General features: G+C 33.4%; 1 protein-coding gene across 1 annotated transcript; it reads left to right on the top strand.

Moving 5' to 3' along the window:
* Nucleotides 1-6,100: 6,100 nt before the first annotated feature.
* LOC110893765 (acid phosphatase 1) lies at nt 6,101-10,897 on the top strand. The gene is made up of 3 exons (XM_022140891.2): nt 6,101-6,565; nt 9,035-9,244; nt 10,535-10,897. Exons 1-3 carry the CDS (start codon nt 6,165-6,167, stop codon nt 10,710-10,712), a joined length of 789 nt encoding a protein of 262 aa, XP_021996583.1. The 5' UTR covers nt 6,101-6,164; the 3' UTR covers nt 10,713-10,897.
* The last annotated feature ends 16,819 nt before the right edge of the window (nt 10,898-27,716 follow it).

The following is a 27,716-nucleotide window of genomic DNA, read 5'->3' as shown; positions in this document are numbered from 1 at the left end:
TAAACATAAAACGTGTAAGTAGTATGTGTATAAGCAGAAGCGTAAAACGTATAAGTAGTATGTGTATGAGTACAAGCATAAAAGGTATGAACATAGGTGTAGGTATGAAAAATAAATATTGCGTATATGGTGTACGTTGAGACATTGTAGAGAAAAAAAAAAGGTTAAGTATGTAGATACGAACGATATAAATGATGTTATCGCGAGATATCGACTAAAATGTGTATGATGATGTGCATGTATAGTTGTTTAAACAAAACGTTGAGTTTGTCGAATCGAAATTAGATTGAGCTTGGTTTGAAAGGTAGAATATAGTTTGTATATGTAAAGGAACATAAAGTACTCATTGGTCATGCTTAACGTATTTTGTAATGATTGAAATGCTACTTTTGTTAAAAAAAAGGAGTTCACGTATGTTGAAAATTGTCGGTCCCCATGAAGTCTTGTAGCCCACGTGTTTTGAAATTTGGATGACGAGTTAAGCGTTGTAGAGAAGGTTTTTTTTTTTTTTTTAAATTACGGGTTTGTTTCATTTGCATCAAAACATGAAATTTTGAACTTTGAAAGTTCTTGTGAAAACGTCGACCCTTAGAAAAGAAATTTAGTAAAAGAACTTAGTGATTGTTTAAAAATAATTTTAACAAAGGATTTATTGATGTTGGAAAGAGTATTTGGTAAAAACGATCATATAACATCTATGAGGCCTTATAAGTAATTGAGAAAGGTTAGTTTGATTTCGATTAAGAGTGGAAGTCTCTAGTATGATGATATAATGTGAACGTGTTTCAGTTAATAAATCAGATGTGAAGTTCATGGGCAAGAGATTCGTTAGACCGATTAAATTGATAGGTAGCATTTCGTAAGGTTTGGAAATTCGTGTAGTAAAACGGTAAAGACATGATTAAGAATCTCGTGTATATGATTTGAGTGAAAATGGATGGTAGAATAAGAAGTACGTTTGATAAACAATGTATTTTGAAATCGGTATAAGTAGGTATTTTGAATAATGATAAATGATTTAGGTATAAAACATGATCGGGTTTGCATAATAAAATATTTTGAAAGAGAAGTTTTGGGTAACGGTCACCTAAGTAAGGGAATCACCCCTGGTGTGGTCGTTTTAAGGGAAGAGGGGTGGAGTCACTCGTCAAGGTAAGGAAGTCACTCCAATCTCGATGATACCTCTCCACTAGTTGTTACAAGGAATATGAATTTAAATTATATGAAAATCATGCATATATAAATGTATCGAAAAGGTTCGATATGTTGTGCGTGTGAAAAGAGAAATCAAAGGTAAACTCGAGGTTGAAAGATTGCATCGTATAAAATGAACAATAGAAACACATGTTTGACCAAAGTTTGGAGTGTTCCAAATGGAACTTTGACTAACCAAAGTGGTCGAAAAGTCTTTTGAATTTGAGGAGCATGCTTTGGCCTAATAGGTAAAATACTCTCGCCGACAAGTCGGTTAACGGTATTTACCCTTCCGGTTACTACATGTCCCAAATCAATCGAAATTTCGAGACTTGGCGGGATTTATGAAAAAATCAAGGAGTGGAACTAGTCGACAAGGTGCGGGTTTCACCCCTATCTTGACGATTTCGTATCCTAAGTGTGGTTGGTACTCGTCGGGTCAAAATTTAAATTTCGACATGTTGACGAGGGTCCACTAGAATTTGAAATTTGAGATTTGCCATTTAGATGTGGATTTCACTCCTAGCTCAATGGCGATATCTCGTGTAAAAAGAAGAATAGATAGATTGAGAGTCGTTCACTAAACTGTGGGTTTCACACCTATTTTGGTGAATTCGTCTCATTTGTACAATATGAGTGTTGTCGGATTTAGAATAATCGAGTAAAATGCATGAGGGAAGTGTGTGTTGAAGGAAATACACAAGCAAGTATAAACACATAAGAAAGCATATCAAGAATGGTACTTAAATAATGAAATGATAAAACAAGTGTTAACACATAATAGAACAAGCTTTAATGCGTACGAATAACATGTCAAATATTACACATGAGTAACATACATGTTTAAAAGAGCATAAATAAGTAACAAATAAGGTATCATGTAGTAGTCCAAGCAAAGCATACGAATAAGGCTCTAAAACTATAGACTAGGTGAAAGCATTCCTACTTTTCCTAATTCCCTATAGTTATGGCTCTGATACCAATCTGTCACACCCCAACCAATGGCGGAAACATCGGGATGAGACGAAGTGTGAAGATTGCTCGAGACATCATAACGCTATTTGTGACAATAATTTAATAATCCAAATTTCATTTCCAAAATAAATGTCAAAACATTACAAGAAAAGCAAATAACAACATTGTTCAACATAACATAAACAAAATTGATACAACACTTTAAACCTAAACGTCTAAGTGAGTATTTAGGCATCTTTGCTATCCGTTTTCATTTCATCATCATCAACCTGTAACATGTTTAAAAATACAATTCAATGCAAAAGCAAAGGCGAGTATACAAGTTTGATACGTACATAGCAAAAGATAAGTTTGAACAATTCCTCATAGCAAGCATGTGATTCAAGATAAACATTTAAACATGGCATGTGTCTAACATATCAAACCAAGAAAACGCAATATGCTCAAGACATAACCTCAAGTTTACGGGCGGGTCGTTAATCCTATAGCGCTACATATGTCAAGGTTTGGCTCGTACGAAGTTAATGATAAGTTCAACACATAAGAATAACCCAAGTTTAACGTATCAAGTCATCACGTATACAAGCATGTTATAGGAACGTTCATGTGTTTAACAAAGTGTTCATGTGTAAGTTAATAGGTAAACATGTTACACCCCAAAAGTGGTAAAAGTAAAAAGGGGGAAATACGAGTATACTCACAAAGTTTGCATATGTTTTCCGATTATCCAATTGTTGACGAGTAGAGATTTAGAGTCCGAATGTATAAGGGTTAAAGTTCAAGTATGTTTAGAGTCGAGATTCGGTGTTTAAAACAACATAAAAATAAGATATGAGAATAACATGGAAAATAATCATTTAGTACATATGATGCTTGTTCTTGACACTAGGAAACTCGAAGGAGTTTAGATGTTTTCATGGAACAAGGTTCCATTAGAATCGTGACAAGTTATCATAGTCTAGGATGATGTAATCTAGTACCCCGACATATGAACACTAGTTCATCATCAAAGATTCGATTATTCGAATAATATATTTAGGTTATATAATATATGTCCAATAGTTCAAGCATGAGGTAGAAGATTAAAATCTTCATTTTGGTACCTCTAAATGTCATAGAAGTCATGTAGGAGGTAGGAAGATCAAGTCTTCCATTTAGGCACCTCTATGTGTTCACCACTACACTTGATGTAAAAAAAAACAACCAAGGAGGGTCATGAACATACAATAAAGAATAAGAAATATACATACTAACTAAGAGAAATCATCAAATCATGTGAGGATTGTATGTTTGGACAACCCAAGTTGTTCCATAATCACTCATGTATCAAAGACAAAGTTTGACATGACTTGTGGGTTAAAAACCCTAAACAAAACACTAAGTTTATGAGGTTTAATCCTCTGATTTTAAATGTCTCAACCTTGTTTTTAAGCTTAACCAACCATGGGATAAGTTGTAAGCATTAGGACATAGGTATGAGATGTGTTGGACACAAGTTGCATAGGTTTAAACAAGTTTTTGATGAACATAAAAACAAACAGAAAGTTTATGGACTATTTCGGGGCATTTCCAGGTCTGATTTCTCCAAGGAGAAGTCTAGGAATCGAACCCCATGATTATACAAGCAAGTAGGAAAAAGAATCGAGTGAATCGGATAAGAATTGAGTGAGTTATGCTCATTTTCGTGAAGGGGTGTCAATCTACTCGAACCCTTGCTTTCAGCTACGGTTTGGTGGATGTTTTGTGAGTTTTTAGGGTTGTAAAAGTGGTAGGGAGGCTGGTTATAAGGGGTATTTATAGGGGGAAGGATTAGGGTTTCAATGGGTTGGGCTTTGGAAGTGTTTAGAAGGGGTTACACCTTGAAACTAGCCCACAAAACCCAACTATATGGGGCTGAATTTGGCTGAATTTGGGCTGCCATATTTCTTTATTTTTTTATTTTTTTAAAACATTATAATGAGTAATTTTGTTAGTTAAGTTGTGTAATAATATGCAACAATGTTTCCCCTAACTTGTAACAAGGTGAAATATGAAATAAAACATGATTTAACTAGGTAAAAAGTGTAACGTACAAGTTTTATTTACGAAGCAAGTTCCGTATTTTACAACGATTACAATGAAAGAATGGTTATAAGAACACAAGATTTCCAAAGTTAGAATTTCACGTAAGGTTTCTAAATGTAGGAAGTTTGAAAACGCAGGGCGTTACAATATACGCTGCGTATAGGCCTATACGCGACATATATAAAGAGTCAAAAAGACAAATTTACCCCTGGTTTGGGCTGCGTATAGCCCCCAATCCAGGGGTAAAATTGTCCTTTTTACTATACGCCCCGTATAGCCCTGTATGTGGCGTATAGATGGGGCAAGTTTGGTAAAAAAAAATACCATTTTACCCTGGATTGGGGGCTATACGCAACTCAAACCAGGGGTAAAATTGTCTTTTTAACCCTTTATATACGCCACGTATAGCCCTATATGCAACGTGTATAAAGGGTGGTTTTTTTAAGAAACATTTATACAAGATTATAGTAAAGTTTTATAAAAAAAAGTTTTCTATTTTAAATAAATAAAAAAGTAGGTATCTCTTATAAACTTTTTTATACAAAATTAATCATTTCTATACAATAAATCGTATCGTATAGATGTAGTATAGGTCACGTGTTGACCTCGTATAAGCCTATAAGTGTGATATCGTATCGTATAGTGTAGTATAGGTCCCTATAGTTGTAGTATCGTATAGTATAGGTCTCGTATAAGCATCATATAGAAATATAGAACTATAGATGTAGTATCGTAGGCATTATTTATCGTTTTAAAAAAGTTCTATAATAAGTATTTATAAAAACATTTTTAAGTATCGTATCGTATAGTATAGTATAAGTCACGTATAGACCTCCTATAGGCCTGTTGATGTAGTATCGTATCGTATCGTATCGTATCGTATCGTATCGTATAGTGTTGTATAAGTCCTGTATAGGCTTATAGGCCTATAGGTGTAGTTAGTATCATATCTTATCGTATCGAATAATGTAGTATAAGTATCGTATAGGTCCCTTATAGGTCTTGTATATGCCTATAGGCCTATACGGGCGTTGTATGGTATCTTATAGTATCGTATCGTATCGTATAGTATGGTATGGTAATGTATGGTATGGTATGGTATAGTATAGGCCTATACGGGACCTAAACTACTCATATACGAAACCTATATTATACTATACGATAGAATACTTAACAATGTTTTTTATTTATCTATTTTTAAAAATTACTTACTATAAAAGTTTGCTAAAACGATAAGTAATGTAAAACAATGTTTCTTAAAAAAACACCCTTTATATACGCTATGTATAGGCTTATACGCAACGTATAAAGAGACAAATTCCCACATCATATCACAGATTCTCTAGGAAATTGAAAAAGGTGGCTATACGCCGCATATAGACATATACACGACGTATATAAAGCTAGAGGTTACTATGCAAATAACATGCAAACATGACACCCTAAATTAATATTTTAGAAATTGAAAGAAGAGATAAATTAAAAAAACAAAACAAGTTAGGGGGTGTTTAGCCTAGTTTTTATTTTTTGGCTTATGTTTATATTTTAAACTAGCTTATAGCTTATTTTCTATCATTTGATAAGCTCTTTTAATGTGTTTGGATTAGCTTATAGCTTATTTATATTATTTGCCCTTACACAAAGAAGGTTTCTTCAAATAAGCTAAAAAATCATCATCAAATAAGCTTATTCAAATTAGCTTATATAAGCTAATAAGCATAAGCTTAAAAAGCTAAACCAAACATCAAATTAAGCTTATTTTGTAAAAAAAGCTAAAAAAAGCTATAAGGGCCAAACACCCCCTTAATGCACACCCTAACTTAATATTTTAGAAATCGAAAGAAGAGATAAATTAAAAAACAAAACAAATTAATAGTTTAAAGTGTAGACTACAATACACCTAACAGATCCCATCATTCATTGAATCCACCATGGATTCCGGCCGATTCACCATCGCATTCCTCCTCTTCCTCCTCTCACTCACCAACCCCATCCTATCGGAACGGTTAATCCGGTTACCACAACGACCACCAGTCTATTCCGACATCCTCCGTTACCGTAACACCGATGAATCGTTCTGTGAAAGCTGGAAATACTCCATCGAAGCTAACGATGCTGGAGTCTGGTATGTTGTTCCCGAAAAGTGCGTTGACTTCGTTGAAAACTACATGAATGGAGACCGGTACCGGTCGGACTCAGAGGTTATAGCTGAGTACGCATTGGAGTATGCGAAAACGGTTAATGTATCTGGTGATGGTAAAGATGCTTGGGTTTTTGATATTGATGAGACTTTGTTATCCAATCTGCCGTATTATGTGAATCATGGCTACGGGTAATCTCGTAATTTCATTGTTTAAATTCAATTATTTTGTTTTAACCGTGTCATGATATTGTCCGTTTCGCCCCTGTACTCACTCACGGCTTTGTTTTTCATCTTTGGGTGAAAACAAAGCAGTGAGTTATTGGATGGGTAACCAGGGGCAAAACGGACAATATCCTGGCACGGTTTACTTGGGTAGTAGGATACTACGATTATATGAGTGTTTTGTTCCTGTAACAATCTAAGTAAACCGTCCCAGGATATTGTCTGTTTTGCCCCGGATGAGTTGCCTATCCAAGAACTCAAGGCTTTTTTTTTCTCACCCGAAAAATCTCTCACGCAAAACGCGTTCTGGTAGAGAGGATACGTTTTGCCTTGGGCAAGCAATTCGTTGCCAGTTCTTGGATGCACAAATCGTCGGGGGCAAAGCGGATAATATTATTGCCCAGTTTACCTGGGCTCTTGGTTTTAAAGTACGTGCATAATGCGTGATGCACCCGATGCACTGATGAGAGCGCATCACCACAACTGATGCGTTGCATTTATGTGATGCGAGAATATTGCGCGCATTTCGCATAATGCGCTCTGATGCACGCAAAGTTGTTTCTTATGTTTTTTTTCCAGATGTTATGAACTGGGTTCGGTTTTTTCAATATTTAATATCTTAGTATGCTTGATTTGAACCAAAAAACACAACTCTTATCTTCTTATTAACAACTCTTATTACGTCTTCTTATTAAGTGTGTTTTTATAAGTTTTTATGTATAAATAATTTTTTATAATACGTGATGCGCTCGCATTGCGCATCACATACGTGCTATGCAGTTAATGCGGTAAAATATCGGATATCGGTCAAGGACAGATATTTGAAATATAGGTAATCACAGTGGAATATCAGTGATTTTAATATCATGCAGAATTTATATATATAGCAATTTAACAGTAACAATTCACTATACTCTCCTACCATTAACAAATTAACCTTTTGCACCTTGCAAAACATAACAATTGTAGCAACTAGGAACTGATTAAGACTTGAAACACTAACATTTAACACTAACAGTTAACAATTAAGAAGAAAAGTACCGATATCGGGAAAATCGGTGATATATCGGTTGATATCGCCGATAATATCCGTATCAATATTATGACCGATATTTTGCACCGATATCTCACCAGAGGACCGATAACCAATATACCACCGATATATCTGTGATATATCGGCGATATTAACTACATATCATAAATTTCGAGAAAAGTCATTCCCCTAAAACATAGGAGTTGTGAACTGTGATTGATCCTCAAATGTGATTTTTATTTGAATATAGCAAGACCCTTGTAACAGGATGTTTTCCATTTTGACCCATTGTTATAGTTTTTTCATATCCATCTGTGAATACATATTCGGTTCGGTTATGGTGGGTATGGAAAAAATGATAACCATAACCGACCCGCTACTTCCGGTTTTCAAAAAACCATTAACCGACCCACCGGTTTTTTATTTGGTTCGGTTTTTTCGGTTCGGTTTTGTCGGTTAATTCGGTTATGGTTCGGTTAATTCGGTTTTTTGCACATCCCTATTACAGACTATAAATGCTATGTAATCAAACTTCATGGTCATGCTTCTACTCAAATTACATAATTCTGTTCAAAACAGTTACAAAGTTGGTTATTATTAAGGGGAAGCTGCACATAATAGAAATGATTTTACCTGGAAATTGCTGATGTGGCATGAGTTAATACCACATGAGTTGCCACATATGCAAAACTGTTTCCTGAAAATATTACTTCTATAGTTGTGAAAAAATAGTTTTCTACATTTATTTTTGAAAGTAAAATTTAATGTCACATTAAATGTCACTAAAATGACAAATAAGTTCCCACATTAGCAATTTTTAAAAAAATCAACAAAAATGAGCTGCTTCCTGATAATCATGTTCTTTGTAACAAAAATGAGCTGCTTCCTTATAAACATCATCGTCATTGTCGTCGTACTCAGTATATCCCACCAATAGCAAAGCTAAAGTAGGATCTGAGGAGGGTGAGATGTAGACAGCCTTACCTCTACCTCTACCCCGTAGGAATAGAGAGGCTGCTTCCAATGAGACCCCCGGCCTGATAAACATGTTCTTTGTTATTAAACTCACTAATAAATGTAATTTAGTTGCTAAAATGGATAATAAAATGTAACCCGGTTTAGCAGGGTAGGGTTTGCTATTCAGAAGGGGGTAGCGGCACAACTTGTTGCTCGTCTACCTGCCATTAGTCTGTAATCGTCTCTGTTTTTATAATATTAATAAAAAAAATTAGTATAGGTTTCTATTTTGCACCTAACTAAAGTTGTTTGCCAAAGTCGGCAAAAAGTGTGAAATTTGCTTCCATTTCGTCGGTTTGCCTTTTCTAATACCATTTATATAAGTGAATTTCTCAAGTAATTATATCCTTTATTATGATTAACTAGATTGATTTCTTCTAAAATAGATCAGAGGTCTTTGACGAGAAGTCGTTTGATGAGTGGGTAGACTCAGCAGAGGCTCCTGCTTTACCAGCAAGTTTCAGATTATACACAGAGCTTCAACAGCTCGGGTTCAAGATTTTCTTATTAACGGGCCGAAGCGAATTTCAAAGAGAATGCACTGACAAAAATCTCCAATTTGCTGGATACACCAACTATGAAAAGCTTTTCCTAAGGTAATCTATATCTAAAACCTATTTTTTTTATAAGTTTTTATAAATTGTCCCTATGTGTATTGATAGTAAATTTTGATAAAAATAAACTGAGAAACGACATGGGTCATTATTCATAGACGCGTTAATTTCGACTGAGTTACTTGTAAAATAGGTAGTTTAGGTTGATTTGGGTTTATTTTATATCAAACGGGTCAAGTAAAAAACTAGCTAAACAAAGGTTTGGGTCTAACGGGTTGAAATCATTTGAAGTCTTTTCTTAAGGGTAAAGTACACAGATGGTCCCTGTAGTTTACCAAAGTTTTGGATTTGGTCCCTAGCTTTCTAAAAATACACGGATGATCCCGGTGGTTTGCACTTGTAACACATATAGTCCCCCAACTTTTCCAAAAGTACATGGATGGTCCCTGTGGTTTGTACTTTGTAATGCATTTAGCCCCTAACTTGGACCTGCTGAAACCTTTAGATTTGTTGTATGGGGACTAAATGCATTACAAGTGCAAACCATAGGGACCGTCCATGTACTTTTGGAAAGCTAGGGACCAAATCCAAAATTTTGGTAAACCACAGGGACCATCTGTGTACTTTACTTTTACTTTTAAATTTTTTTTATTATTATTATTTTTTACATAGAACCTCATATATAGTTTAATTCATAGAGGTGGCAATTTCGATCCAATTGCTTATAAATGGGTTGATTTAGTTTCCGTTTGATGTCAAACGGGTCATTTAGAAAAAGATTCGTTGAAGTCATCCAAACTTTAAAATCTGTTGAAGGTATACAATCTCCTAAGCCGTTTTATTCAAAGAACTAGATTCACTATTATAATAATATTGTTTTTCTAATCACAATTAACTCATTGATTATTCGTAAACAAGATTAATAAACGAACATCGCAACCCGGTTTTACCCAGCTGTTACCCCAGCGAGTCTCTCGTGTGGGGGCAGTATGGTTTCCGGGCGAAGGTCAGCTTGCGCAACGGCCGGGGCCCGATCGAACATCGCGTCCGGAAGAGCGGGGCTGACGGGGGAATGTCATCGACATGAACCCGGTGACCAATAGGTCCTGTACATAGAAAGTCACTCTTCAAAAAAAAAAAATAAATAAATAAAAAAAATAAAAAATAAACGAACAAAAAAGTATGGCTGGGTCAACGTGATGTGACCTAGCCTGTTTTACAGCCCGTATGAAAAATGAACGGGTTGAAACGGTTACCCATCCAGCCCGTCTCTAACTACCATTGTCCGTTGAGCGCGTTTCACAACTTTGATCTGTTTACTAATCAAAACAGGGGAGATTCAGATTTAGGTAAACTGGCTACTTTGTACAAATCTGAAAAGAGGCAAGAGTTAAAAGACGAAGGTTATCGAGTACGTGGAAGCTCGGGAGACCAGTGGAGCGATTTGTTTGGTTTTGCAACAGCCGACAGATCTTTCAAACTTCCAAATCCATTGTATTACATCCCCTGATTCACTAAAAAACCAACCGAATTTCGTAATTGATTTCTTTTTCAACCCACGTTTGCCTGCTGTATAAGTGGGTATTTGATTGTATTTCTTCGGTTGTTTTGACTTATTTACTTATTTAACGCGTGGATTCCCGTTGTGACGGGTTAAAGGAGAAAAACATAAAATGTCCATCTTCTTCAAGTTTTGATTTTGTGTCTAATAGTTATGTACATAGCGACAACTACGTATTGAAGCGCGTATTGGTCAATAATGCACCGACGTGTGAAGGCCGTATTTTCGCTTAAACTGTTTAAAAACAACATATTTACAGCATGGTGGGCGCGCACCTTGAAAAATGTTTTTTCGTGCATTATTTAGGTATAAAAATCTAAATCACGCCCCTTAAAATGTGATAAAAACCTTTGATCGCACCACCAGAAAATAAATCCTGCGTCCACCACTAACCATGTTTTCAAGGACCAGACAAGTCAGTCAGACCGAGAACTAGGCATGGGTCTTGTTTGGTTCATTGATCCACATGGAAATGAACCGTACAATTTTGTAGGACGGATGGTCGAACTAATGATTCGGTTTGGAGGTTGGACCAATGGACCGGGTTTGAGCAATGTTTTTTTTATAGTTGTGACCTGGTTTGGAGGTTGGACCAATGGACCTGGTTTGAACAATGTTTTTTTAGGTAGCGTTTGGCATGAAGAATAGAAAGTGTAATGGAATGAAAAGAAACATGTTTGGTTATCATATGGTAATGGAATGTAGCATTCTAAAGGAATGTAACTTCTTACAAATATAACAATTTTTATTCCTTGGTAAGAGTGTTTTTTTTTCGTTATTATTATTATTATTATTATTATTATTATTATTATTATTATTATTATTATTATTATTGAGACAATTATATTTTTTCATTTTTAATACAATTTTGTTTCGTTAATTCGTCTTTTTTTTGTCTATCAAATTGTACAGAGTAATGATTCATTTTGTTCACATATGAGTTCCCAAACATCACAATGGAATGGAATCATTCATTTCATTCCGTTGTCCATTCCATTTCCCCATCCATTCCATTACCCAATAGTAAACAAACCTTATACTTGTCATATTCGAATTAAAGACCTCTAGGGTCTGTTTGGTATGGGGTATGGAATAGATGAGAGAATGAAATGGACGTGGTAATGGAATGGACAACGGAATGAAATGGATCATTCCATTCCATTATGATGTTTGGTTACTCATATCTGAATAGAATAAATCATTACTTTGTACAATTTGATAAACAAAAAAAGATGAAGTAACGAAACACAACTGTATTAAAAACGACAAAAATATAATTGCCTCAATAACAATAATAATAATAATAATAATGACAAAAAAATAATAATAGATTTTTTATATATATTAATATTAGTATGAATATTAATAAATATAAATATAAATACAAATAAAAGTGTAATAATAATAATAAGGCAAATTGGAAAATAATAATCCCAGCATTTTGAAATTGGCCAATAATAATCCCAAGTCAGGAAATAGCCAATAATAATCCCACCTCGTCCATTTTTGGAAAATAATACTCCAAATGCTGACGTGGCACTTTTGTCGTTTAGTGACTGTGGAGTATTATTTTCCAAAAATGGACGAGGTGGGATTATTATTGGCTATTTCCTGACTTGGGATTATTATTGGTCAATTTCAAAATGATGGGATTATTATTTTCCAATTTGCCTAATAATAATAATAATAATAATAATAATAATAACAACAACATATTTCTTTCCATTCCTTGAAGGAATGGAAAAAAACACCTACATATCAAGGAATGGAAATTATTATATTTGGAAGGAGTTACATTCCTTTGGAATGCTCCATTCCATTACCACATGATAACCAAACATGTTTATTTTCATTCAATCAGAACGATCCATTCCATTCCATCTTCCATTCCTTCATACCAAACACTACCCTAGTATATTTTAGAAAGCTATATTTTAGGATATTTAAACTAAATAATCTTATAGCTCATTTTTATGTAGATGAAACCTTTACCAACTCTTCTACAAAGACATTTGTGCTTTATTTCTAGATATATAAATCAAATATCCTCATAATTTCATTAAATTTCTTTATTCTTTAACTAGTTGTTTTTAATTAAAATTGTTGTCATATTTGAATTTTTCAAATCAATTATGATGTCATCCAGATCTTGAATGTTATACGACCGTTCGATCAGTCTAACCAACGATCGGTCCGGTTATGAAAATATCTGATGGGGTATGGTATTGGACCTGACCCGAACGATCGGACATTTCCATTACTTCTTGCCTTTTATTATAATATTTATTATGATTGCATACTAACCTGCCCAGTGCGTTGTAGTTTACACTACACTAGGCTGTGGGCTTGTAGAGACAACCCCTAATTGGGACTGGTACATTGAGGTTAGGGTTGCTCATGTCTCCTATAAGAAGGTCTTCACCTCATTAATAGGGCAAGAAACATGGGGCAAACATACTTTTTGTAGCTGGAAATAGATGATTCTTTCTCTATCCCTATGCATCCCCACTTTTCTCTCTTCTTCAATGCAGATCTAGGTTCAAAAGGAAGAATAAGATGTCATTCTCCATCCCCTTAGTGGTTTCAAGCATCCCGGCGATAACTCCGTATTTCTTTATTGGCACCCCCACGATCCCGATTATGAAAATATCGGTTTACACAAACATGAGTACATGTAGCGATACATGTAAATAGACGAATTATTTCATTCAACCATATGTGAGTTATGCTAATTTTAAAAAACTTAAAAGTGTTGGTCCAGGCCCAAATTGGTCTTGGACTGTTTCCGAGTGGACCGAGTTCCTACTTAACACTTTACTTAACATTGCATATAACGTTTTCTTTTTGGCATGTTTCAACATAACTTTTGTAGAATCTAGAAATTTTATTTTTTTCAATACATAAGACTTTCCTTGTTCACCAATTTAAAATTTAACCCAATAACGAACACGAACACATATCAACATGCACAAGCAACCATAAATTAATAAACCTACACAAACGAGCACCACACACACACAAACACTGAACAGATGTTTGCTAACACAACGAAATGATTTGTTCATTTATTAAAAAAATAAACATAAACAAACTTCATACCATCCGATTCATAAACAATCAATTAACAAGTTGTTTTTGACGTTAAATTTTTTCTACAAGCTGAATTGGCCCAAAGGAGCATTTAGGAAGCAAGGTACGTGGACTCTAGGGGTGTAAAGGAGCGAATCTACTCAAAATTAGCTCATTAAAAGCTCAAATCGAAAGGAGTACAAGCCGATGCTTCATATACTAAGCTTGGCAAGCTTAAATAGCCTTCTATATACAAGTATAATAACTTTCATGTAATATAATACATACATACCACATAATAGTAAAAGTAGTGTGTATATATATAAATTATAACTATAAGCGTATGTAAAAGAAATATATATGTACATAGGGTAAAGATAGTGTAAAAAGGGCCTAAAGTGTGAGAAGTGTATTATAACACTATATATAATACTATATAACACCATATAAACACCGTATAACAATATGTAACACCATATAATACCATATAACACTATGTAACACTATATATCATTATATAACAAATATAACACTATACATCTATCATAAACATGCTATCAGACAACCTATAGTGTTATATTTGTTATATAATGATATATAGTGTTACATAGTGTTATATGGTATTATATGGTGTTACATATTGTTATATTGTGTTTATATGGTGTTATATAGTATTATATATAGTGTTATAATACACTTCTTACACTTCTCACACTTTGAGCACTTTTTACAGAATCCTCTACCTATGTACATAAATTAATTATTAATGCATAATAACATAAATGATTAATCTAGTTCTATTTATTTACATAATAAATGAATACAAATTTGGATATATGTCATCGTCATATTTCATCTTACTACTTTTTCATGCACAAATCACTTAATGATCATAAATAAAGAACTGTTTTATAAATTAGAAATAGTAAGTTAATCCTATTTTAATATTAATTATATATAAATTATTATTTTAAATAAGAATAACAATCTTAGATCATATATAATAATTATTCTTCATATATATATATATATATATATATATATATATATATATATATATATATATATATATATCGTTAACTCAAATCATAATTTTATAATAATTAATCAGTAATTAAATCGGCATAACAATTTTAAATAAGAAAAATAATCTAATTTAAGATGTAATAAAAAATTAATTGCATTTACTTTAAATAAAAGTTATATTCAGAAGATACACAATAATAATAATAATATTATAAATACATACATTATTATATGTAAAATTTAATACATAATTTAGTCATATGATATATATATATATGTGTGTATGTATTAAATATAGCCCATGTAATACATGAGTTATTATGGTAATTAAGTGTTGCTTATTAACGTATCCGGTTTTGTGATAAGCTAATGTTAATTGTGTGAATCAGTCATATGATACAAAAACTACGTTAGTCATATAAGTTTTTTTTTTTTTTTTTTTTTTTTTTTTTTACAGATTATATAATTATATATTTACTTTTATACAACCCCGCATATTACTTGCAAGTAGAGTTGGAGCTTTCGAATATAATGCTTGAAACAAATCTGAGCAGTGTTAAGCTAAACAAGTCGAGATTGATTTTAAGCAAGTTCAAGTTCAAACTCGACTCACCTTGTTTAAAACTATAAATTTTTAGTCTAGAGAATCCAAAAAAGGCAGAAATTGGAGCCATGCATGTTGTGATATTCCTTGATGCCATTCTCTCTGCACTTCCTTCATGTGACCGAATCTACCAAAAAAACACACATACACACAATGAGTATGTGTGCTATAAGAAGTAGTAACTTGAACAATTTCACTTGTACAATGTCCCTTCTTCTCCTACTTTTAAAAAGGCATCCAAATCTTCTATAAAAGGGCCACGAATTGAATGCCAATTCTTTTAAGTTAAATAATACTTACTGACTTTCATGATTATCGTTTCTATTTCATGTTAGTTTTTTTTATCGAACTACAAAATCGAAAGAGCGTATTTAGGAATTGTAAAGTAACTTTATTAACGTCCAGGAGTAGCATCGTGTGTCCACCAATAGCAAACGATCACTAGTCCCCCATACGGTCGAAAAAAGATTTTTTTTTAAACTAAGTTTAAGAATTGTAAAGTAACTTTATTAACGTCCAAGAGTAGCAACGTTTTGCCACCAATAGCAAACGATCACTAGTCCCCCAGGTTGGTTCCTCACGGTAGCAAGAGAAAATGCTAAAAGATGAAATAATAAAAGGAAAAAAATAGAGTGACCAAACATATATACTGCCAAAACTAAAGCAGAAGGACTAACCACGCATTTACACCAAGTTAACCAATAAAAAAAACTTTTTAAAATAAAAGAGCTAAAAACGTATATTAACAAAGTTAAAGGGTTACAAGTAAAATACAAATAAATTAAAACGAAAAAAAGGCAACGACCAGTAGAGAAGGTCACAACTATCTGACACTATTCCCGACTAAGCCCTTTAAAGCTATATATACACAATCGTATTTTCTTTAAATTTATATACTCTATGTATAATTTGAAACTAAAGTGAAAAAGCAATTTAATATGAAAGATGGACGTCACTTGAAAAGCAAAGGCTATATTACATGCACGTTCATCTATCTCTCTGCCCCTTTAGTTTATTCGATATGACAAAATCCAGCTTTTTATATCAACCCCGGAACACAAAGATTTGGGACTATACCTATACTTAATAATCAGACCTAGCCAAATAGGCAAATATCATATAACTTTAGGTCAACTCTTAACCTGGATTTAAGCTCAAATCTTGACTTAACTCGTATAATTAGCTCAAATTATGTAGGTGTTTTAGGAATTGTAAAAGTGTGTATAGGTGGTTTTTGATTTCACATTAGTTTCTGGGTATTTCGCTACTTCAATAAGCGGACTTTAGTTAAAACCGACTTATTTAGCAACTAGACTCATTGAACATGCGTCTTGTTTCCTTAGTATCGTCAAATAACTAATGTTCATAACTTGAGCCTATTCATTGAACGAGTAGACTCAAAGAGTCAAACTTGGTTTAATGAATCTATTTAGTAGACTATCTAGAAACCAAAATGAAATTAAAAATCACCTACAAACACTCTTACAATTCCAAAACTAACTAGAGATTATAAAACTTCTATGAATTGAAAAGGTAAAGAGATTAAGATGCGAAACTTTAAACTTATTTGAATGTGTTAAGAAATTTAGATATAACACTTATAGCAATGTTAGAGAGTAAAGAGTTAAAACTATAGTAAACAGTCAAAACGGTCCTTGAGGTTTGATCACTTTTGTCACTTTAGTCCAAAACTTAAACCTTTTGAATCTGGGTTCATGTGGTTTCAATTTGTTATCATTTTCATTCAAAATCAACATTTGGTCAAATTTTTCAGTTAACATTCAACTTTTTTTTTGATTTTGATTCTGGATGTTAACTGAAAAATCTGACTTGATTTCGATTTTGGATGAAAATGGCAACAAAATTGAAACCACGGGGACCCAGATTTAAAAGGTTTGAGTTTTAGACTAAAGTGACAAAAGTGACCAAACCTTAGGGACCATTTTGGTAGTATACTCTAAAAACTATATTAACATAGTAATGTTGATAAGTTAAAACAAGATACTGTAAGGTTCCAACTGTGTTCTGGCATAGAAGAGGATTTTCCATAGGTACACCTAATAACGAGATAGTTGATGACAAGGCCAAACAAAGGTAGCCTAACATTGAATGCGAGCAGTACATCGTCATCGATCATGTAAATACCGTGGGAAAATGAAGAACATCATCAAAGAAAGTGGTCGCAACCCCAAGAAATATATCAAAACATACCTTACTCTAAGCAAAAAGCAAAAAGTCAAATCCATGATAATATTGTCATCAACATATACAAACACATAACAAGTGAAGGTATCCCGACATTAAAAAATAGGAAGTATCCAAAGACACACTACATAAACCCGATTTCAATGAGAGCCATAGATAGATTGGAAAACCAAGGTCGTGGGTTTTGCTTAAGATCAAAAAGAGCCTTTTATAAGATACAAACATGATGAGGATAAGTCGAATCAACAAATCTAGGAGGATGAACCATATACAATATAAGTATCTATGTAGAAAATAATTGATGATGTTGGCTTTTTGAATATATATCCTCTAGAGAAGGCAACTAATAAAACCATGTTGATATTAATTGGTTTAACAACGGAAGTAAATTTCCTAGAATAGTCAATGCACTTTATCTGAAGAAAGACCTTGGCTACAAGCCTACAACCTAGGCTTTATATTTGCTAATGGATCCGTAGGGGTGTATCTTAATCATGTATACCTACTTACAACCACTAACATCAATGCGGGGGGGGGGGGGGGGGGCGACACCAATACCTAGGTTTGGTTATAATGTAAAGCGATAACATACATGAAATCAACCATTTTTAAGCCTAAGAGAAAGCAACAAGCTCATAAATAGGAATAGAAGAAGCATGAAAAAGAATATAATTGGGAAAGTCCTTAGGCTAGCAAATATGATTACAAGAATAAGTTATCATTGGATTAGATGGACGAATAGGTGGTTGTCGAGGTGAGAGCAGGCGAGGACAATGGTAAGGATGAATTAGTCGTATGAGGGACTGAGAATGAGGGTATGCTAGTAGTGAATGTCTATGGAACAAAAGTGGATGATGGATGGAAAATTGATCTCACAAAGAGTGAAATTACAAGAAGTGAAATGCCCGAGACCCGGGTCTCAGTTGTTGGATTTACTCTTCGGCATATAGTCCTTAAACCATAAAAATCAATAAAACATGCAGCGAAACTTTAACAAAAAACACTTAAGTCAATTACAAAAGTAAATAACTATCTTTAACTAAAACAAAACATAAAAAATAGATGGGATTCCAGTGTTCCAGCGGAGCCTTCACTAAAGCCAACCCTCAAGTTATCAAACTACGTATTCCAAACAAGTTCTAAGCAAAAGACATGTTCGAAACTAATTCCAAGCAGATTCTAAACAAACACTAGTTCCAAGCAAGTTTTAGCTTACTAAAACAAAATACATAAACTTGAAACAAAGATCCCACATTTGCCAAAAGTACCAAACAACTAAGCTTGACCACCTCGCCTTTTTTCACCCCGTCTTCCCACACTTGCCACATGCATCTTTGGTGTTTTTCTTAGATAATATGCCCCTTTTGTGATTTTATCCATCTCAACAAGTGATCTCTTCATTGCCTTCTTTGGGCTACCCATTTTTTGTGATGATTGGGTGGTGTTATGGTTATAGGAACCTGAGACTTTGGCCAAAAAGACCTGCCATCGATTGGGTTTATCTTAAAAGCATAAACATGTCTCCACCTGCCCATTGTGTAAACTAGATGAACCCAACTTTCCAATGCCCCAACCATTTATCCATCAGTAACAATGAACCATATTGCAACCACTAAGCTTGACCACATTGCCTTTTTTCACCCCCCTCTTCCCACACTTGCCACATGTATCTTTGGTATTTTCTTAGATAATATGTCCCCTTTGTGATTTCATTCATCTCAACAACTGATCTCTTCTTTGACTTCTTTGGTCTACCCACTTGTTTGTGATGATTGAGTGGTGTTATGGTTACAGGAACATGAGACTTTGTCCAAAAAGACCTACCATTGATTGGGTTTATCTTAAAATCATAAACCTGTCTCCACCTGCCCATTTTGTAAACTAGATGAAGACAACTTTCTAATGCCCCAACCATTTGACCATTAGTAAGCATGAACCAAATTGCAACCATTGCATGTCTATAGGGTATCCATGTGAAAGAAAATCAATAAATACTTAACAAGTGACATTTGATAATAAAAAGTGCAAGATCAATATAGTTGCATACCTGTGATTTCCCACATCCTTCAAGCACAAGTACTCTGTCCCAAAACTACAACACATGTGTGATAAGGTTTACCACTTAACCCACATTTATCCCCTCCATTCCACTACACATGGTAATGAGTTGCATCTTTCTTGGTTGTGCAAAGTTGATCTGTTGCCCAAGGTGTCTGTAATCCTTCTCTGTTATTATAACCCTCAACAGAGTGCATATCATCCTCATTAAATACTCCCTAATGTACTCAAGTGCAACTGTGATGGGTTTGTCCTTAGCTTCCTATATCTTGCCATTGAAGGTTTCACAGATGTTGTTATGTAACATGTCAGCCAATCCCCTACATGTGAACCTTTGCATAACAACCATTTTGTATTACAACAGTAATAATTTTTTTTCGGAAAACCACAAATACTACATACTAGACGAGTGAGACCTGGACTAGTGTAAAGGTGGTCTTTTGGACAACCACAAATGTGCATCCTTGTTAAAAGCCTTCAACTCATCCCTTTGCAATTTTAAATTATTGTTGTTAAGATAACACACTTCCATAACATATCTTTATAGAGTTTTCTTGTGAAACTTCCCTTCATATTTTCATGAATGTGCCTAAGACAGTATCTGCGCTCATCACATGGAAACAACTTTGTAATTGCAGGAAGAATCCCCAGTTCAAAAGAAATAGTTAGTCAACATAGGTACAACAGAATGATTTAGAGTGTTGAAAACATACCTTTTGCCTATCATTAATGGATCATCACATAAGAGTTCTAGAAATCATGTCCAAGCACTGAGATTTTCTGGCTCAACAATTGCATAACAAAGTGGGTAGATTCCATTGCTGCAGAATAAAGATCTTTTATGAAGGCACCATCTAGACCAAGCATATCCCGACCTAATGCCTTAAAACCCCATTTTAATACCCCCAAACAAACATAGATTCTTTTGAGGTTTTTTGTATGTTCCTTTGGACTACTTTATTTAACCTCTATCCTAACGGTAGTACCAGTTTTTTACTATGTAGTTCATTGACATAATCCCTCAACAAATCATATTGTGATGTATAATCTCATTCCACCATTTTCTTTGCCATGTATGCTTTCATCATTGAGACCCCAAATTCATATTTCCTTTAAAACCGTTCTTGAACAACTTTCATAGGAATTTCAGGGGTTTCTTCAATCTAATCTCTCATCTGTTGTGATAAGAAAATGGTTTCTTCAATCAGAAATCTTCAAAATTAGTTGTGGCTGTGTGTAAGCCCCTCATGTTTAGGGAGAGAGGTAAAAGTGTGCTAGAAGAGAGGGAGGGGGTTGAAACTATGCTAATTGAACGATGGCTAAAATCGAAAAAAAACGTAAAACAAAAACACGAATTTCTAACATCAAGTGACTCGCATGACATAAAACATTGACGAAGTCGAATATATATCGACAACTTTGGTGAAATTTAGGGGTTGTATGATAACTTTATTAAAGGATAGGGTAGAAAAGAAAATTCCTTAAAGAAAAAGAAAAAAAAAAGAATGATTAAACATCAAAACGTAGACCAACTGAAAACGGATAAAATAAGCCCCTCATTCATTTAAAAAAAAATATGACGAAACATAAACGAAGGAAAAAAATTTACGTTGAAACGTTAATCAACTTGAATTTATACCAATACCTATATAAAAATAAACCTGTAAAACTCGAATGGGTTAAAATGAGATTTTACAAAGTTGTTATAAATTTGAACTGTTGTAAATGATGCTAAAAGTTAAGAAAACGACATACACAAAAAGACAAAACCTAAAAAGAAATACCCAATAACATAAAAAATAGAAAAAACACACACCAAAAGTTACTGTTCATTTAGTATGTCCTAATTAATATATACCGGTAAAATTACTCGCGCATTGCGGCAAAAATTCGACTGACATTAGTTTCTTTTATTATGGTATAGATACAATACCGACACTTATTATAACTGAAAGAGGAAATCCAAAAGATAAAGTCAAAAGAAAACTTTATTAAAGTTTTGGATGTATGAATATAAATCGGTGAAATAAAAAATAAATCAAGTAAAATTCAAGGGATGTAAATTAAAGTTCCCTGATTGACAAAAGAACACTATTCATTAAGCTACATATTTTAATATATTTAATTAATATATTGTGTTAATGTGTTAATGTTAATATATTGTTAATGTGCAAAATAATATTAATAAATAATGAAGGGAGAAGGCTTGCCATAGTTGTAAATCATGTTTAATCTACTACTTCTAATAAAGCAAAACAAGCTTAAGCCACATGGCATTAGCTTAAGCCATTACTTGCCACATGGCATTTGCTTAGACCACTTTTTTTTTTTTGTTTTTTCCGCCAAAACCATCCTCCTTAGCTTCTTTAATACGCTTCACTTCACTCCAAAACCCTAATACCCATCTCCTGCATCCGCTTCTTCCTTCTTCATCGATTGATCTTCGAAAAACATAGGTATGTTATTTTTCTTTTCCCTCTTTGATTTTTCTTTGTCATTGTTAAACACTATCTATTTCTTCCCTAAACCCTAGATATCATCTATCGATCTTTAATATGTTATTTGCAATCTCCTGAACCCTAGATTTCTTCATCTTCAATCGCGAGTGGAAGCAACCAGTCCTTATTATGCGGCGTATAAGGTATGTATCTATGTTTTCAATTTTCTTTTTGTGGCGTTGTTGGTATCTGGAAGACCTAGCCGCCGCCTCTTCTTAGGGTTTCATTGATTTCTAACTTATGCATTCATCAATACCTATATTCATCTCTTGAGTGTTTCTGTGATATTTTTCAAGATTTGGTGCTTTTTGAAAGATGGGATCCATCACTGTCTTCTCCAAACGATTCAACAAATAGGTAACAATTCTTCAAATATCGATTCATGTTTGATAATGTCGCTTCCTGTTTGATGTTCTCTATCATATGTTCATCTTTAGGTTTTCTGATTAAATTCACGTATTGAAGTAGATTTTGAGCAATTGTCAGAGGTGACGTTGTTTGCTGACACTATTACAGTTCAACAATTGGGAGTGATGATTTGGCATACCAGAAAGGTTATAGTACAGATTATTGTTTAAGCTTAAGCAATGTTTCATCCATCATTCTCTATTTAAATCCTTAAAATTGTGATGTCTTTGTTGACAACAGGTCCTTTAGAGAGCTGATCATTCTTCCAATCGATTGCAAGCAGGTTCGTTTTCCATAGATTTGGTGTTATTTTGAGTCTTCTTTATCGTTCTTTATGTAAATTGTTTTGACTGATTATTTCAAAATTTGAATTTTTGAAATTTATATAAATTATGGATACTTATCAAAGTTGTCTAAATTGTAACGTATTTCCAAATTTATCAAGATAACTTATATTAAAGTTTTAATTGCTTCCAAATTTTGTGTTAGTTTCCATAATTTTCGACAATCACATTAATTTTCAAGTTTCTCAGAATTTGTTCTTCTTCTTTTTTTTGTAAATCATTCCACTTATTCTGCAGGTATGTAAACTAGAATTTGTTTTTCTTCTTTTTTTGTAAATCATTCCACTTATTCTGCAGGTATGTAAACTAGATTAGATTGTTATGTATTTTAAATGCTTAATCGCACTTTTTTTTAATCATTTTTCTATATTTTTTGTGATTGATTTTTTTTTTCATAATCATTTAGATATTGATTATATTATGAATATATTAACCTTATTGGTTTTGAATTTAAGTTTAATAATATTTAACTATTTAGGTAAATTGTTTTGACTGATTATTTCAAAATTTGAATTTTTGAAATTTATATCAATTATGGATACTTATCAAAGTTATCTATATTGTAACGTATTTTCAAATTTATCAAGATAACTTATATTAAAGTTTTAATTGCTTCCAAATTTTGTGTTAGTTTCCATAATTTTCGACAATCAAATTAATTTTCAAGTTTCTCAGAATTTGTTCTTCTTTTTTTTGTAGATCATTCCACTTATTCTGCAGGTATGTAAACTAGATTAGATTGTTATGTATTTTAAATGCTTAATCGCACTTTTTTTAATCATTTTTCTGTATTTTTGTGTTGCTGATGATGATTTAAATTTTTTGAATCTAATCTTATTAATGGATCTATTCTTGATGTCTTTGAAAGAGTGATGCTCTTACTGATTTTTTTATTTTATTTTTTGTTTTTTCATGATAAACCCTAATTTTTATGCAATTGCAGGAGTCTGAATCTTCTTCGAACACAAGAGGTAAGTTTACTGTTATCGTTTTTTTTGGTGTTTTTTGATCCGGTATAATGATAGTTTTCATCATTTATGCTAATCTCTATAATTTTTAAGTTATTTTGTTTTTTTTTTTGGCAATTCAAACTATGATATTTTTTGAAATTTGAAAATCTTTGTTTTTTTACTAATAAATTTTGTATTGTATTAATATGTATTAATGATTCTTTTGTTTTGTTTTTTTATTTTTTCATGGTTAACCCTAAATTTTATGTCATTGCCGGACTATTAAACTTCGTCGGACATGTTAATAAAAAATTTTAGTTTTATTGTTTTTTTTCCTATTTTTTATCCGGTATAATGTTTAGTTTCATACTTCATGCTCATTTAATTTTGGCTGTATTTTTTAGTTACTAATAAATTTGGTATTGTATTAATTTCCGGAAAATTTGTAGTGTTTCTATAAATAAATTCATTAACGTTTTTGAAACCCCTCCTTTTGTTTGTTTTATATTTTTTCCCTCTCTTATGAGTTTGTTTCTATGTCGGTTGGTTTTGCTTGGTAAGGTTAGACTTTCCTAATAAGTTTGCTTGATTTACGGGATTGGATATTAGTGATTTGATTTTCAGATTTTAAATTTTAAATTTTGAAGTCAATCATTATTTTAAATTTAAATTTTGAAATAAACCATTATTGTGTTTGATTTTAAATTTTCAATTTCGAAGTCAATTATTATTTTAAATTTAAATTTGAAAGTTTGTCATTAATGTGTTTGATTTTAAATTTCGGATCTGTAAATTGAATTTAAATTTGAAAAGTTAGACTTTCCTAATAACTTTGCTTGATTTACGAGATTGGATATTAGTGATTTGATTTTCAGATTTTAAATTTTAAATTTTGAAGTCAATCATTATATTAAATTTAAATTTTGAGGTAAACCATTATTGTGTTTGATTTTAAATTTTGAACGCTTTGAAATCTTGATGTTTTTTTATGAGATGCTTTGACTATATTATTTGTAATTTTAGGGATGCTTCGAGTCTTCTTCGACTATTGTTTTTGTACTCGAGTTGCATATCTAATTCAAATTGTGTTTTGTAATTTTAGGTGATGAGCTTCTTTCAGACTCTTTCCCCTACAAGGAACTCTTGAATGAGATCCTATGAGAAGTTGAAGGAAAGGTATATCTTGCACCGTTCTTTATCTATATCTATATATCTTAAATGGGATCCTATGGGAAATTGATCTCTATTCGATTCACTGATGTATATTCATCTCCTCACCATTTTGTTCCATTAATCAACTCATGTGTGCTCTTATGTTTGATACCCGATCTTATTCCAGTGATTAATATCCGCTTGAGTAACCCAATCTGAGTCTGATTTTTTTCGTTAACGATTCAGGTAAACTTTCCCGATTTGGGTTTTCTGCAAGGCTAATCATCTAAATTAATTTGTTATTTTTATGGTTTACATCCTAAACCCCAGTTTTACAGTATCTCATGATAATCTTTCTTCGTTTTTTAGAATCTGATCAAATTGGGCCATAATCTGAAGAAATGTGTTTAAGCTACGACAAGGTGTGTATAGCATTATGATTGATATTATAAAAAAATAACTATAATAGTTTCTCTTCCTGTAATTTTGTATAGCATTATTTATAAAATGATTACAGGTATGATAAAAAAAATGTAAAAGCTGCTCTTCCTGTCTTTTGTTCGCTTTACGTATCTTCGCTAAATCAATATGTTGGAAGGTTTGTGTATGTAGAACTAGTCTGGATACGCCCACGAAAAAAAAGGCCGATTTATATTGTATTTCTCATGACAATATGAAGGCTATGGTTAAGGATAAATGATAAGATCTTCAAAGGGGTCAATGCTTTTCAAACTAAAATAGTGCAAGACTGTTAGTGCACTACATCTGTTGATTTCGTCTAGGTGTCTAGGATCAGGTCTTACGTCGTATTGTATAGCATAGGGCACGAAATACGAGAAAACGGGAGTCTGTATAGGTTTTATAGGCTAGGATCGCTCATAGGGTCATAGGGTGTCTGGACCGCTTATTTGGCAGTGTGGGTCGCTTATGTGAACATGTCTGGACCGCTCTTATGGACATGTGTCACATGAGCGGTCCCAAACCTCTATATATAGGAGTCTTTAGAGCGATCCTCGAAAGGTGTATGTGAAATTCCACGCCGAAGTTCTGCCGGTGTGACGATCGAGCTGTAAAACGTTTGATATCAATAAAACAAGCAGTTAGAAAGGAGAACAAGCTACTTCTACTTGTATTTCTTATTATTCCGCATCTGAAACGCAAGAGATTACCTCTGAACGACTCGTTCGGGTCAGCAATCGATCCTACAAGTGGTATCAGAGCTTGGGAGGAGGTTTTCTGCAGATTGTAGCTGTTTTTCATCATTTCTTCTCACTTCTACATCTTCTTTTACTGATTCAGGAAGATTTCACGGTCGGAATTCGCTCAAATTTTCACAGCTTGTGCGCAATAGTATCGAGATAAACCCTGGAAAGTTTGAAGCCAAAATTCGAAGTTTTTATGGGTCAAATCATGTTCGTAATGTGGACTGCTTGTAGTGACGTCATCATGAACCGCTCTTAGGTCACGTTTTGGATCGCTCATTTGTACAAATTTGCAGTTGGTTCGCTCAAAATTTGTGTTTGGACCGCTTTTCTGAACATCTTTGGATCGCTCATTAGGTCGATTGAGAACCGCTTATCCGGACATTAGTGTGAATCGCTTAAACGGACAGTACTTGGTCCGCTTATTTGTCATCTTGCTATCTGATCCGCTTATTCGGTCGAGTGAAGCTGGTTCGCTTGAACGAACACTTATCTGAACCGCTTATTTGTTCACTGTTGGATCGCTTTTCTGTCATCTGTTTGTTCGTTTATAAGTCAACATGGATTCTGAATTTTACAACGCGTTTGCAACCTCGACTACTCCAGCCGAAATTGCTCAAGCAATGAACTTAGAAAATGAGACGGGAACGACTCAAAAGCCCCCAAAATTAATGAGCATTGAGGAGTATTATGGGTGGAAGGATCGATTTGAAAACTGGGTTCAGGCAAATCATCTCAGATCGTGGGAATGCATATTGGAAAAGTACACATTGCCTCGAACAGAATTGCAAGTTGTTAAACAAATATCCGAATTCTCAGAACAAGAAAGTGCAATGTACAGAGCAGAGAAAATGATGATCAGTCTGTTACAGCAGGCGATTAAAGAAGACATATTCATTTTGTTACAACACGACAAAACTGCTAAGTCGATATGGGATGCTCTTAAAGTTAAATTCGAGGGCAGTGAAAGTATGATCAAAAGCAAGAAGGCATTGCTTAAGAAAGAATTTGATTTGTTCTGTAGTTTGCCGGGAGAGGACACTAAGAAGTTGATCGAGAGATACTGTCATTTAGTGCGATCATTGTCGATGTTGGGTGTTGATAAAGCTCGTGAGGAATATGTTGATAAGTTGGCTGATGCGTTACCTCAGAAAGAGTGGGGAACATATTTGATGATACTGAAAAATAGGGGTGTGCATGGGTCGGTTTGGGTCGGTTTTGACCAAAAACCATAACCATAACCGCGATGTCGGTTATTGGATAACCATAACCATAACCGATCGGTTATGGTGGTTATGGTTATTCGGTTTTGATGGTTATAGCGGGTCGGTTATGGGTGGTTAACCGTGTATTTAGCTTAGCTAAAAATAACTTAATTTTTTTAACATGGAATAAATTGTTATTGCATATTTTTATACATTAGTATATTACATAATA

Source organism: Helianthus annuus, chromosome 12 (genome assembly GCF_002127325.2).
Source record: "Helianthus annuus cultivar XRQ/B chromosome 12, HanXRQr2.0-SUNRISE, whole genome shotgun sequence".
NCBI lineage: Eukaryota > Viridiplantae > Streptophyta > Magnoliopsida > Asterales > Asteraceae > Helianthus > Helianthus annuus.
The sequence above is the reverse complement of the archived record's forward strand: the minus strand, read 5'-3'. Positions and strand labels throughout refer to the sequence as shown.

Coding starts and splice junctions, on each gene's coding strand:
- LOC110893765 (XM_022140891.2), top strand. CDS start 6,165: ATGGATTCCGGCCGATTCACCATCGCATTCCTCCTCTTCCTCCTCTCA. Junction 6,566..9,034: donor TATGTGAATCATGGCTACGG/GTAATCTCGTAA, acceptor CTTCTAAAATAG/ATCAGAGGTCTTTGACGAGA. Junction 9,245..10,534: donor TATGAAAAGCTTTTCCTAAG/GTAATCTATATC, acceptor TAATCAAAACAG/GGGAGATTCAGATTTAGGTA.